The sequence below is a fragment of the Schistocerca gregaria genome, chromosome 2, assembly GCF_023897955.1.
Source record: "Schistocerca gregaria isolate iqSchGreg1 chromosome 2, iqSchGreg1.2, whole genome shotgun sequence".
In the NCBI taxonomy this organism is placed as follows: Eukaryota; Metazoa; Arthropoda; class Insecta; order Orthoptera; family Acrididae; genus Schistocerca; species Schistocerca gregaria.
This window is the reverse complement of record NC_064921.1, coordinates 99,222,996-99,237,946: the sequence shown is the minus strand read 5'-3', so window position 1 is coordinate 99,237,946 and position 14,951 is coordinate 99,222,996. Positions and strand designations below refer to the sequence as shown.

General features: G+C 45.7%; 1 protein-coding gene across 1 annotated transcript in view; it reads right to left on the bottom strand.

The window, feature by feature from the left end:
• The window catches only part of LOC126335651 (Down syndrome cell adhesion molecule-like protein Dscam2), a 176,618-nt gene that overhangs the window by 147,788 nt on the left and 13,879 nt on the right, over positions 1 to 14,951 (bottom strand). Inside the window, exon 2 of the mRNA XM_049999107.1 lies at positions 14,026 to 14,162. Coding sequence (XP_049855064.1) covers positions 14,026 to 14,162 — 137 coding nt within the window. The remainder of the gene's footprint in view (positions 1 to 14,025; positions 14,163 to 14,951) is intronic.

The window sequence follows — 14,951 nt, the reverse complement described above, 5'->3', positions numbered from 1 at the left end:
TTCTGCCTAGTAGCCGTTAGTGTTCCAGTTACCTGCCCTGGCCACTAACATAATTTCAGGCAGCGTCCTTTCCTCACCTGTTGTCGCTATCCAACACGGTGTGTAATTTTGACAGCTAATACATACTCAATTGTGGATTATCACTTTTGTAACATTGCCGGTTGTGGTTCTCATGTACTGATTGACGGGAAGCAAGTTGGTGTGTCGGTCGGTCCTCGGCTGCCCCCTGGTTGGGTTCCGATGGATCAAGTGTAGTTGGGCTCACCACCTGTCTCACCTACAGGGTGTTTCAAAAATGACCGGTATATTTGAAACGGCAATACAAACTAAACGAGCAGTGATAGAAATACACCGTTTGTTGCAATATGCTTGGGACAACAGTACATTTTCAGGCAGACAAACTTTCGAAATTACAGTAGTTACAATTGTCAACAACAGATGGCGCTGCGGTCTGGGAAACTCTATAGTACGATATTTTCCACATATCCACCATGCGTAGCAATAATATGGCGTAGTCTCTGAATGAAATTACCCGAAACCTTTGACAACGTGTCTGGCGGAATGGCTTCACATGCAGATGAGATGTACTGCTCCAGCTGTTCAATTGTTTCTGGATTCTGGCGGTACACCTGGTCTTTCAAGTGTCCCCACAGAAAGAAGTCACAGGGGTTCATGTCTGGCGAATAGGGAGGCCAATCCACGCCGCCTCCTGTCTGTTTCGGATAGCCCAAAGCAATCACACGATCATCGAAATATTCATTCAGGATGCAGGGACGATGGGACTGCAACATGGGGCTTTTCGGTTCCCCATATGCGCCAGTTCTGTTTATTGACGAAGCCTTCCAGGTAAAAATAAGCTTCGTCAGTAAACCAAATGCTGCCCATATGCATATCGCCGTCATCAATCCTGTGCACTATATCGTTAGCGAATGTCTCTCGTGCAGCAATGGTAGCGGCGCTGAGGGGTTGCCGCGTTTGAATTTTGTATGGATAGAGGTGTAAACTCTGGCGCATGAGACGATACGTGGACGTTGGCGTCATTTGTACCGCAGCTGCAACACGGCGAACGGAAAACCGAGGCCGCTGTTGGATCACCTGCTGCACCAGCTGCGCGTTGCCCTCTGTGGTTGCCGTATGCAGTCGCCTTATCTTTCCAGCAAGTTCATCCGTCACGTTCCCAGTCTGTTGAAATTTTTCAAACATATCCTTTATTGTATCGCTTTTCGGTCCTTTGGTTGCATTAAACCTCCGTTGAAAACTTCGTCTTGTTGCAACAACACTGTCTTCTAGGCGGTGGAATTCCAACACCAGAAAAATCCTCTGTCCTAAGGAATAAACCATGTTGTCCACAGCACACTTGCACGTTGTGAACAGCACACGCTTACAGCAGAAAGACGACATACAGAATGGCGCACCCACAGACTTCGTTGTCTTCTATATCTTTCACATCCCTTGCAGCGCCATCTGTTGTTGAAAATTGTAACTACTGTAATTTCGAAAGTTTGTCCGCCTGAAAATGTACTGTTGTCCCAAGCATATTGCAACAAACGGTGTATTTCTATCGCTGCTCGTTTAGTTTTTATTGCCGTTTCAAATATACCGGTCATTTTTGAAACACCCTGTAAGTGAACGAGGGCAGACCGTCCTCCCTGGAGGCCTTCTGAGTGCCACCGGTGTTTAATTATCTGTTCTCAGCTATTTTTAATTTTAGGCTTGTGGTTACTGTTTGTTTCTTAAAATTTTGCAAAGTTAATTTTTATCTTTCAAGCTTAAACACTACGGCCTTCTGCCTTTAAAGATTATGGTAATATATTTTACAATTCTGAAGTTTGATTGTGGCCCTCAGCCATTTGTGTTGCACCTTGTATTTGTTGCCTTTTGAGTTTTAATTTATTTTATTGCTATCTTAATTAAATTTTTCAGTTTTTTTCTGACATTTCTTGTTGCCCTTCTGCCTTTAAAGGTCTATGGTAATATATTATAAAGCTTTCGGAAATTAATTGTGGTCCTCAGCCATTTGTATTGCATTTGCGTATGTCGTTTTTTGAATTTTTTATTGCTATCTTAATTGGATTTTTATCTTGTTAAGATTTCTTGAAAAGGTTCAAATGGCTCTTAGCACTATGGGACTTTACACCTGTGGTCATCAGTCCCCTAGAACTTAGAACTACTTAAACTTAACTAACCTAAGGACATCACACACATCCATGCCCGAGGCAGGATTCGAACCTGCGACCGTAGCAGTCGCGCGGTTCCGGATTGAGCGTCTACAACCGCTAGACCACCGCGGCCGGCTAATATTTCTTTTTGGAGGCCTTCAGTCATGAAAGAGTTGCTAAATTACAATAAATGACAATTAGAAGCAGAAACTAACTTCAACCCTTGGCCCTTTCCACAGTCCTATTACCTGTTCTGCCCAGGGGTTTAGCGGTCGTTTCAAATGTCTACGCACATGTCACGTAATTAGCGAAAATAACGGGCTGCTGATTCGCATACGTGGTGATGGCGCCCAATATCGATCCAGATGGGTTCCGCAGGATTTACATCAGGCGAAATTGTGCGTCGAGGCGTCAAAGTGTTTTCTTCATAATTATCTTCAAATCACTGTAGGGGGGGTTCTGGCTCCGAGACACAGACAATTATACTCCTGGAAGATGACATCACCATCGGGGAAGACATCAAGCATGAAGGAAAAATGGTGCTTCGCAGATGTCAGCGTGTCTTCGGTTACTATCACTGATTACAGTAGAATGTTTCTTATAATATAATACTGCTCCCAGCCAGCCAGCGTCCGTGGCGCTCCGCACGTTTCGAGCTGCTGTTCACCTCGATGACGGCGTCTGTGGAGGCGACCATCGACTTAGTGTGGCGAAAATGTGATTCACCCGAAGAGCTGACACGATCCATTGATGGACTGTCGAATCCCGATGGTCCTGTGCCCACTGTAATCGTAATTTACGATGTCGTTGAGTCAACATGTGAACGCTTAGGGATGGTCTGCTGCGAGGTTACATGTCCAACAATGTGCGATGAGCAGCATGCTCCAAAAGACTAGTGCGTGCGCCGCGTTGTGCTCTTTCGGCAGAGATTCCATAGATCCTACTTTACACAGCAGACAAGACTCTGAACCCCATGTTCTGCGAAGAGTCCAACCATTTAACGGCTATGGTAGTTTAACTGTCGTCCTACCACTTTCCACAGATGTTCACGAGAGCAGTACGTGAACATTCGACTAGTTTCGCCGTTTTATAGAATAATCTGCACTTCCCCCAAAGTCGCTTATCTCAATAGATTTAAACATTTTCAGCCAACATCTTCGCTAGGCTGATCACCCGTCCGTTTCTGCTCCACTTACATACTTTCGTTACCGCGTAACGTGCCCGCCACGGCATCCATCGTCGCGGTGGGCAGCGATCATAATTTTTTGGCTCCTCAGTGTATCAAAACTGCCAATTTGTTTTCCCAGTGAAGTTAATGTATTTGTACCAGTCAGTGCATCAGGATCAGATTATGGTTCCTGCAAAGCCACTGTGTTCCACTTTGCTCATCGGAATATGGGACACACAACTGCTATACGTAACACTATGAACACGCATCAGGTTTAATGCAGGGCACATCCACGACATGCGAAACATCTTCTACTGATTCTATGGTTGCATGTTGTTTAATTTCATTTATTATTACTGGATGAAGTTTAAGAGTATTAGTTTTATTCGAGCTTCTGCATTTTTTGCACATTTCTCTGTTAATTGCGTACGTTTGTTTGGTTACGATGTCTGAGTCTGTCAGAAGAAGAACAAAAACAAGTATTTATGTTTTGTTAGGCTGGTAGTCCACAACAACGGTTAGAGTGCACCATGCACTGTTAGCACGGCGAACATCGTTGAAGTTTCCCTCGATGCTGTAGCAGAGAAAGGTGCGCCTGAGCCGTGCTGCGGCTCGCGTTGATGATGTTTGTAGGTTTCGGCTCTCTGTCGGAGGCCAGACGGTATCCTTTAGTTGTCATGGTTACCGTTGCTTGTCTTCTTCTCGTGTTGACTCGCGCCACTCGTTTTCGCAAGCGTCGCCTGTCCGCTTGTGGCAGCAGCAGCGGTCATCGTTTGTAGTAACTGTTGCCCTATCTTTGGGGCGACGTCGTTTGTTTTTCCGGGTCGTGTGAGTGTGCCAGTTCGGTTGGGGACTCATGAGCAGCCCGGTCTGCGCAATACCAGAACACGCCGGGACCGCTGGCGGCACGTATGGCCTGCCGGATGGAAGGGCTATCGTCATGGGAGTGTACGGCCTCGTCGTAAACCGGATCCAGCAAGATTTAAGATAAGTGCATTGCAATCTAAGTAGAGGAACCTCCACCACTGTGACATCTCGCGATTCTCCAGTGACTTGGGTTCGTGTTGCTGCTCGTAGTGTTGAAGAGGCAAAGAGCAGCGAGTGGCTTTTGGAAGGCGGATCTGATTAGCTTTCCTCATCTTCTTATTCTATTTACTGCGTTCAACTGGTTGCAATTTGTTAATTTCACCCAGCGGTAGTTTTTCTTGCCTGGTGGCCGCTAACGCCCCAGTTACCTGCCCTGGGGGTTAGTGTGTGTAACGGCAGTGTATGTTTCCTCGCCTTGCCGCTGCTTACCCGTAAGGCATGTAGTTTTGACAGCTTTCTTGATTGTAGGCCGATTGGTGATTCTTCTTTTCTGCTGGTAGTGATTCCTTTCTGTTTTTGGGCGCTCTAAACACAATATTCTGCAGACCGCCGGTTCCGGGTTTGTCGTATTGTTCCATCGTTGCATTTGGTTTATCGGACGTCAGGTAGTTTCAGCAAGATTATCATTAGTCATTCGTTAGAGTTCCACTAGTCTGAGTTACCATCTTGTGAAGTGAATGCAACTCTTGGCTGCCTATCTCATCGCTCGCGAAAGTGTTTGTTGCTGGACCTTCGCAGAAGTCGATTCCTGAATCTTGTAAGACATGTGTGTTCTAAAAGGAGGTCTGATGGCAAGTAGTTCAGTGTAACGGTCCTTCAGTCCACGCCTTCCACGGGTATAATCTACCTCAGTACCCTTTAAGGAATTTATGAACTCGTCCTTGTGTTTTTTATTGTATTACTTGTTACAAAATTTTGTAATGCGTACACTAAAAGTTATATACGTCTAGTTAATAGTTTTGGTCGCTTTCTGGAATAAATCTAGCAGTGCAGTGTTCAGTGGATGTTAAGGATTGTGTTACAAAGTTTATCATCATCTTATTTCACCCATTTGGTGATCACTTCCTTGTTTTTTAAATTAACCTTTGCTATTGTATTTGCTGTTTTAATCAGGTTTCCAAGTTTTTTATACCATTGACGTTCCTGGCGCGTAAGGCCTTCAGTTGTGATTGTGGTCACTTGCCTTAAAATTCTAATTTGGTATCTGTATTTACGTAGTAAGCCTTTAAAATCTTATTTGCTGCCATTCCTGACGTCTGATGCCTTCTGATGTCCAGAATGAGATTTTCGCTCTGCAGCGCAGTGTGCGCCGATGTGAAACTTCCTGGCAGATTGAAACTGTGTGGCGGACCGAGACTCGAACTCGGGACCTTTGCCTTTCGCGGGCAAGTGCTCTACCATCGGAGCTACCCAAGCACGACTCACACCCCGTCATCACAGCTTTACTTCTTCCAGTTCGGTCCCGAGTTCGAGTCTTGGTCCGGCACACAGTTTTAATCTGCCAGGAAGTTTCACATCAGCCGTCTGCTGTGTTTCTGGCGACTTGCGTTTAATATTTCAATACCTGTAAGTTTCAGCGAGTTTTAACAATTCTTAATTTTTTGCCATTCCTGGAGTGTAAGGCCTTCTTCCCAGATCACAGTGGCTCTCTTTTAAAACATTATCTGCTCTATCTGTATTTAAACGTGGTTTGCTAAATTGTGACTCACTGAAAACACTATTATTTACACAGTTGTTTATTCCTTCATTAATTACGTGTGGTATTTTTATGTATTGTTGAGTCTGGAATTAATGATTTAAAATAAATTGTGTGTAACTGTAAAAGGCAACCAATAGTAACTGATGACGGCCCCGTCCAATATCGGAACCGTATACTGCCTTTCCTTGATTACCAGGTTTCAGCGCCAACAGTCGTGTGCCCCCAGTGATAACACTGGACACAGTAACAAGAACGGCACGTTTCTGAAAAAGAAGACACACCACGAAGGAATTATCTGAAAGCGGTGGAAATAGGTACATGCGATGGACATCTATAGACAAACGCGATTACTATTTCAGAAAAATTGCATGATTTACTTCAGAGAAAGAGCTTCACAAATTGAACAAGTCAATGAATCGTTGGTCAAGCTCTGGCTGTTATGCAAGCAGTTATTGGGCTTGATATTGATTGATGGAGTTGTTGGATGTCCCCGTTAGGGACATCTTGCCAAATTCTGTCCAATTAGCGCGTCAGATCGCGAAAATCACAGGCTTTTGGATGGCTCTACCCATACCGTTCCAAACATTCTGAATTGTGGAGGGCTGGATTTGGTAAGGACGAAGACAGGGAGACGAAACTCTTTCTGAGTGGGACGGCAGATATCTCGCTAAAATGAAAGTCTATGATAGCTAACCATGAAAGGCAACGGGACGAGGTGATGAATATTGCCGACGTACCATTGTGCTGTACGCGTACAGCGGATGACAACCAAATAGCTCCTGGTATGAAATGAAGTGACACCCCAGACCATCAGTCGTTGTTTTCAGGCGTATGGCGGATGATAGGTTGGTATCCAACCGCTACAGCATCTCCATGCACATTTTCTCTGGTCGTCGGAGCTCAGTTGGAAGCGGGGCTCATGGCCAAATCCAAATGTACTCCGTTCAATGGGATTCTTGGCCGAAGGTGCCAGATACAGCTGGAAACGGGCTTGTTGGTGTACACGGTCAATGGTAGACGATGAAAGGGGCGCCTTGAATTCAACGCCCTTTCTGTGAGCCGCCTATTAATGGTACTCGTGGAAACTGAAGAACCAGACGCACATAGGATCGTTGATAAAGATGAATCATGGGCTCTCTGACGATTGCTCGGTTGTCAGGTTCTATCTTCTCTCTAGGTTGCTGTGTTCGGCCATGGTTCGCCCATTCCTGCCAACACCGACGAATAGTGGGATTCACTCCTTTCTAAATGTCAGGCGATTCGCCGATTACTTCAATCGACTTCTTTGAGCGCCCATTACACGTCCTCTCTCAAGTGCCGACATCTGCCTGTATTGTTCACACGCCTTTTGCGAGGCATAGTTACTGTGCAGTTCAGTACACAGAGTGAAATTCGCAAAGACCTGATGCTCTGGTATTGACGTGTCCTCTGTTTACTATTCTTGCCAGCTGTACTGTGAAATTACTCTGCAGCGTCACACATTCATTCATTGGCCGCTAAAATTTACAGTTTTGCATTTCCCGTCGATATTTGTGTGCTGCTTCGTGGTGTGTATTTTTTTTTGTCTTAGGATATATGTATCCAAGCGTGGAGTCTCCGAGAACAACGAACGAAGGCACATTGCATTCATATCCATACGCTCCTGGCTTCTGGCGTAATTGTATAGGATGCCATTCGGTACGCTACACGATGACCTCTGCAACGCATAGTACGTAATTTGGGCAACAGCCGTTACATTTCTGACGTATTAAGCCTGATGGCTGTGGACTATCATGGAGGTATTAGTGATGGTATCTTTCATAACGATAATGCAAAATATCATGTCGTCCGTGCTTCCCTGACCTACCGCAGTACAGAGGGTGTTCGATTGTTGTCCTCGGAAGAACATTCTCTGAATCTTTCACGCTCTGAAAACATCTGCGCACGGTTTACTTATTTCCCTCATGCTGGATGTCAACAAGGAAATAACCTGAAATCATTCAACAAATTTGTAAGAAACCTTCTATATTGCATAGAAGTTGGTCGTTATTAACTGATGACTGGTTTCGGTCCTATTCAGTCCATGTGGAACAGAATACAAGGTCATACAGTTTGTACAATACGTAAGGCCATGCCAAAATACAGAGAAATTTGAATTAGTGATGGGATCGGGCTATACAGCTGTCAAATAATTGTGAAACTTCGTTGTAAATTATCATCAGCTGTTTATTTTTACGCTGAGTAACACTGTGTTAACGCTTTCGATCAGTTGACCGTTATCAAGCGGACGCAAAGAGTGACCAGCTTGATGCTTCAAATGACGCAGGGACGAACTGGTTACGCTTTGTTTCGACTTGATAATGGTCTACTGATAGAAAGCGTTAGCTGATGGTCATGTACAATGAAGTTTCACAGAAAAGTTTGACGAAAAGTTGCATACCACGTAAGTCACATCCATTACGTATGAATGCTGGGCACACAGCAAACGTGTCTGGCTGAGTGCAACATTTTATTTACAAAATTACCGTACTGCGCTGTATGCTGCGAATTTATGCTAGGTGAGCATTAATCTTAAGCAAACTAGGATAGAGGGCCTTGACTACGATTAAGGCTCACCTGTAACTATTTCGTTGCAGGTACGGTCGTTTCGTAAATAAAATGTTGCACTCGGCCCATATACTCGTTATGTGGCCTGCATTAGCACGTAATGGATGTTTTTGCGCGACTTTGTGGTATACAACCTTTCATCAAAATTCCCTGTACTTTGGCATCCATTAAAACATCGCACAAATTGTAAGATCTTATATTCTGCTCCACAGAATGATTTTAAAATGGTCTGAAGAACTGAACTAGTCAATAGTTAAAAAAACTTCAGTGCTACTTTAACGGCCTTTTTTCTAATTTTGTTGACTGCGGTCATGAGTTACCGAAACACAGGCACATCACCAATCACAGCCACTGGGATGGATGAACTGTGGCACAGAGCTAAAGCAGCGTATAGTGACGTATCTGTATGTGTCATCCGAACTACACTACGTGGTCAAAAGTATCCGGACACATGGCTGAAAAATGACTTACAAGTTCGTGGCGCCCTCCATCGGCAATTCTGGAATTCAATATGATGTTAGCCCAACCTTAGCCTTGATGACAGCTTCCGAATACGTTCAGTCAGGTGCTGGAGGTTTTCTTGGGGAATGGCAGCCCATTCTTCACGGAATGCTGTACTGAGGAGAGGTAACGATGTCGTTCGGAGAGGCCTGGCACGAAGTCGGAGTTCCAAAACAAAAGGTGTTCTGTAGGTTTCAGGTCAGGACTCTGTGCAGGCCACTCCATTACAGGGGTGTTATTGTCGAGTAACCACTCCACCACAGGCCGAGCATTATGAGCAGGTGCTCGATCGTGTTGAAAGATACAATCGCCGTCCCCCAATTGCTGTTCAACAGTGGAAGCAAGAAGATGCTTAAAACATCAATGTACGCCTGTGCTATGATAGTGCTACGCAAAGCATCAGGTGTAAGCCCCCTGCATTGAAAACACGAGCGCACCATAAGACCACCTCCTCCGAATTTTACTGTTGGCACTTCACACGCTGGCAGGCGATGTTCACCGGGCATTCGCCATACCCACACCCTGCCATCGGATCGTCACATTGTGTACCGTGATTCTTGACGTCACACAAAGTTTCTTCCCTGTTCAATCGTTCGATAATTACGATCCTTACACCAAGCGATGCTTCGTTTGGCATTTACTGGCGTGATGTGTGGCTTATGAGCAGCCGCCATGAAATTGAAGTTTTCTTATCTCCGGCTTAACTGTCATAGTACTTGCAGTGGATTGTGAAGCAGTTTGGAATTCCTGTGTTATGGTCTGGATATATGTCTGCCTGTTACACATTACGACCCTCTTCAACTGTCGGCGGTCTGTGTTAGTCAACAGTACGCTTTGTGCTGTACGTATCCCTTCACGTTTCCACTTCACTCTCACATCGGAAACAGTGGACCTAGGGATGTTTGTGAGTGTAGAAATCTCACGTACAGACGCACGACTCAAGTGATACCCAATCACCTGAAGACGTTCGAAGTCCGTGAATTCCGATGAGAGCCCTATTCTGCTCTCTGACGATGTCTAATGACTACTGAGGTCGCTGATATGGAATACCAGGCAGTAGGTGGCAGCACACTGCATCTAATATGAAAAACGTATTTTTTGGTGGTGTACAGCCACTTTTGAGCACATAGTGTGTGTTTTCTCGACGTCGAACTTGGTTAGAAAAGTGTTGCTACCAGAGGTGACATATCGCGGTATTACATTTCGCGCTCTGTATGCCACCGAATTGCTTACATATAAATCATGTTTTCTTCCTTCTACACTCCTGGAAATGGAAAAAAAGAAAACATTGACACCGGTGTTTCAGAATCACCATACTTGCTCCGGACACTGCGAGAGGGCTGTACGAGCAATGATCACACGCACGGCACAGCGGACACACCAGGAACCGCGGTGTTGGCCGTCGAATGGCGCTAGCTGCGCAGCATTTGTGCACCGCCGCCGTCAGTGTCAGACAGTTTGCCGTGGCATACGGAGCTCCATCGCAGTCTTTAACACTGGTAGCATGCCGCGACAGCGTGGACGTGAACCGTATGTGCAGTTGACGGACTTTGAGCGAGGGCGTATAGTGGGCATGCGCGAGGCCGGTTGGACGTACCGCCGAATTGCTCAACACGTGGGGCGTGAGGCCTCCACAGTAAATCGATGTTGTCGCCAGTGGTCGGCGGAAGGTGCACGTGCCCGTCGACCTGGGACCGGACCGCAGCGACGCACGGATGCACGCCAAAACCGTAGGATCCTACGCAGTGCCGTAGGGGACCGCACCGCCACTTCCCAGCAAATTAGGGACACTGTTGCTCCTGGGGTATCGGCGAGGACCATTCGCAACCGTCTCCATGAAGCTGGGCTACGGTCCCGCACACCGTTAGGCCGTCTTCCGCTCACGCCCCAACATCGTGCAGCCCGCCTCCAGTGGTGTCGCGACAGGCGTGAATGGAGGGACGAATGGAGACGTGTCGTCTTCAGCGATGAGAGTCGCTTCTGCCATGGTGCCAATGATGGTCGTATGCGTGTTTGGCGCCGTGCAGGTGAGCGCCACAATCAGGACTGCGTACGACCGAGGCACACAGGGCCAACACCCGGCATCATGGTGTGGGGAGCGATCTCCTACACTGGCCGTACACCTCTGGTGATCGTCGAGGGGACACTGAATAGTGCACGGTACATCCAAACCGTCATCGAACCCATCGTTCTACCATTCCTAGACCGGCAAGGGAACTTGCTGTTCCAACAGGACAATGCACGTCCGCATGTATCCCGTGCCATCCAACGTGCTCTAGAAGGTGTAAGTCAACTACCCTGGCCAGCAAGATCTCCGGACTGGACTGGATGAAGCGTCGCCTCACGCGGTCTGCACGTCCTGCACGAACGCAGGTCCAACTGAGGCGCCAGGTGGAAATGGCATGGCAAGCCGTTCCACAGGACTACATCCAGCATCTCTACGATCGTCTCCATGGGAGAATGGCAGCCTGCATTGCTGCGAAAGGTGGATATACACTGTACTAGTGCCGACATTATGCATGCTGTGTTGCCTGTGTCTATGTGCCTGTGGTTCTGTCAGTGTGATCATGTGATGTATCTGACCACAGGAGTGTGTCAATAAAGTTTCCCCTTCCTGGGACAATGAATTCACGGTCTTCTTATTTCAGTTTCCAGGGGTGTATACCGAAAATGCACGCCAATAACATTTAATTATTTGCTATCCTTCCTGGTTTAGCTATTTTAATGGACAGCAAGACATGACGAAATTAAATAAACGTGGTGTAGGGTGCAAGCTGTGTTCAGGTGTTGGGAGAAAACAGGGTGGTTGAAATTAGACTTTCGCAACTTGAGAGTGTGCTCACAAAAAATTGAGTGATCGTAGGACAACGAAACTTTGTGAAAACTTTTGTAAGGGCTTGCGAAAGAGAAATAACGAATAAATAATTGAGAGAAAGACATTTTAATTTTCACATCAGAGGGTACCATTTGTTAATATCGTGCGGTGTTTATGTTCTAGGTAACAAATGTTGCTCACTGTGGCGACCCTCTGCATTCACGACAGCCTCTAACCGCACTACTGCTGCTTGAGACATATCGCGCGAAATGTTGGCTTTGTCTCTTGCGACGTTCATCTTCAACCTCCAACAGGTGTTAGTGTCCCCCTTGATAAGCCCTGTCCTACAGCTAAACCTCCAGCCACAAACTCACAGGGATTCAAATCAGGTGATCTTGATAGCCATGCAGTTTGTAACGATAAACATTTGAAGCTTACTGCCGTACGATCCTACTGTCACCAACATACGCTGCGCTTAAGGATCACGAAACTGAGATTCGAGAAACTGGGGCTCATACGAAGGCATACAGACAGTCGTTTTCCCCTCGTTGTATTTGCGAGTTGAACAGCAAAGGAAATGAGTAATAGTGGTACAGTATACTCTAAGCCACGCACAATACGGTGGGTTGTGGATTATCTGTGTAGGTGTAAACGAGTGATTCGGTTTTCTCCAAATGTGTTACGGAGTAACCGAGTGACCTCACGAGAAACATCAGGTCATCGTGTCGTTACTTGCGAAGAGCGTCAGCTCTGTTGCAGTGGTTTACGCTGTGCAAGTACATCCCTGCTCACCTTGTCCAGTCCCAAGTTGACTGTCTGCAGTTGTATTGCACACTGATGCTGTTGTTTCAACCTAGGACGCCGTAGCAATGCCGACGGCTAACGATAAGTCATGACCTTAACACTTTCTGAACATCATTACTATGACGCAGGGTACCCACACGGTAAATAGTTTTGGGTCTACACTGGATCAAGTAGCGAAGGTTGCATTATATTTATTTATTTAGACTGATCAGATTAGGGCCATCAGGCCCTCTTTCACATCGGACCAATGTTCCACACATGCAGCATTTCACACATCAGAGTTACATCATCACAATAGTTTAAATAAGAAAATTAGATTACTCTAGTGACAATATGAATAAAGATTAATGACTACGACCTAATGAAGTAAATGCTGGCAGTATTTTTACAACAGGTGCTATACATACAGATACAGATACAGATGATAAAAGGAATAATAATAATAGTAAAAAATCAAATGATAATGATAAACATGAGAAAAATTTGCAATAGTAATGAAGATTTGTGCTGATGTACATTCATATCTTGGTGTGTAAAGTAGATGTTTACTAGTATAGCGAGTATAGGGAGATTTAAGGAGGAGGAAAGAGGGAAGTAATGAGGTGAAGTGCATTCATGTACAGAGGAAGGCATTACTGTTGCTTAAGTAGATACGTCATTAACTGTTGTTTGAAGCCGGACATGCTTTTATGTTCTCTAACAAAACGAGGGAGGTTATTCCAGAGTCGGGTTCCCGCTACTGTAAAGGACTTAGAGAAGGTGACTGAGCAATGCAGTGGAACAGAGAGGATTTTATTATGATGGGAACGTGTGTTTCTGTCATGTTTTCCCGACATAAGCGTTAAGGACGAGGAGAGATATGAGGGACAGTGTACATTTATAAGGCAGTAGATGAGACAGAGTGTATGGAAATTTCTGCGTTTGTCTGCACGCTGCCAGGACAATTTTGCATATGCTGGTGAAATGTGATCAAGAAGTCGAACGTCACAGATATATCGGACACAGGCATTGATGACCAGTCCCAGACGTCGCGAGTTTTCCTGAGGGAGGCCTTGTAGGATAATATCGCTCTAGTCAATGATTGGGAGTATAAGTGTTTGTACTAATTTCTTTTTCAGATCGAAGATGAGTTTTTTATATTTTTGTAGGAAATGAAAGGACGCTGATGCTTTTTTGCACACTGCAGTTACGTGCTCTGTCCAATTTAGATTTTCATCTATTATTACTCCCAAACTCTTTGCTGAGGGAGAGAAGTTAATATTTGTTCCATTTAGGATTAGTGATGGTACGGATTCCCGATGTTTTGGGCTAATGAGCTTAGAGTGACCAACAAGTACCACTTGGGTTTTAGATGGATTTAGTTTTAGTCCTACCTTGTACAGAGATTTCGCGGTCTGAACGAAAGTCTGGTCGTGGAATGACTCACCGGAGGCGGTTTGCCGTGTGCCGCACAGTGAATGGCGACTCCGGAGGAATTGGAGAAGTCTGCACGGTGCGGCGGCTCCTGCAGGAACACCGGGCCCTGCGACGCTTCCTCCCTGGACCCCAGTGCCACACACCATCCTGTAAGAAGGCAACGGTACTCAATCAGAAACATACACATTTTGAAAAACTCCATGATGACGTGGCAAGCAGTCCACAATGTATAACACTGTTGGTTGCCAACGTAAACCATTTTAAGCAACTCCCATACTCAAGACACACCAGAAATCGTACAGGTTTCTTCAAACCACCGTCGTCGCTCATACACAACACCATCAATTTTCTTATCACAGTCTTTGCTTCGAATTCATTCATAGAGATTCACCTTATAGAGGTACATTCGCAAAGTGTCTCGCAACCATTGAACTCATGTTTTACGCGTAGGCATAGCCAACCCACTAGATGACAGTAATGCTCATTTTAGCTTTTCGTTTTAACAGGTTCGTAAAAGAACGTCACTTGCAGGTAATCTTTGCGCGCGGCAGCACAGTGCCTCGGAACTGCAAGAGATGTATATCCTGACTCTATAGTATTTGAATACGAGTGATATAGTAAACTGTAAGAGGACATGAAATTTCCCGGCAGATTAAAACTGTGTTCCGGACTGAAACTCGAACTCGGGACCTTTGCCTTTCGCGAGCAAGTGCTCTACCATCTGAGCTACACAAGCACGACTCACGCCCCGTTCTCACAGCTTTACTTCCGCCAGTACCTCGTCTCCTACTTTTTAAACTTCACAGAAGCTCTCCTCCGAATCTTGCAGAAGTAGCACTCCTGGAAGAAAGGTTATTGTGGAGACATGGCATAGCCAATGCCTGGGGCATGTTTCCAGAATGAGATTTTCACTCTGGAGTATGCACTGATATGAAA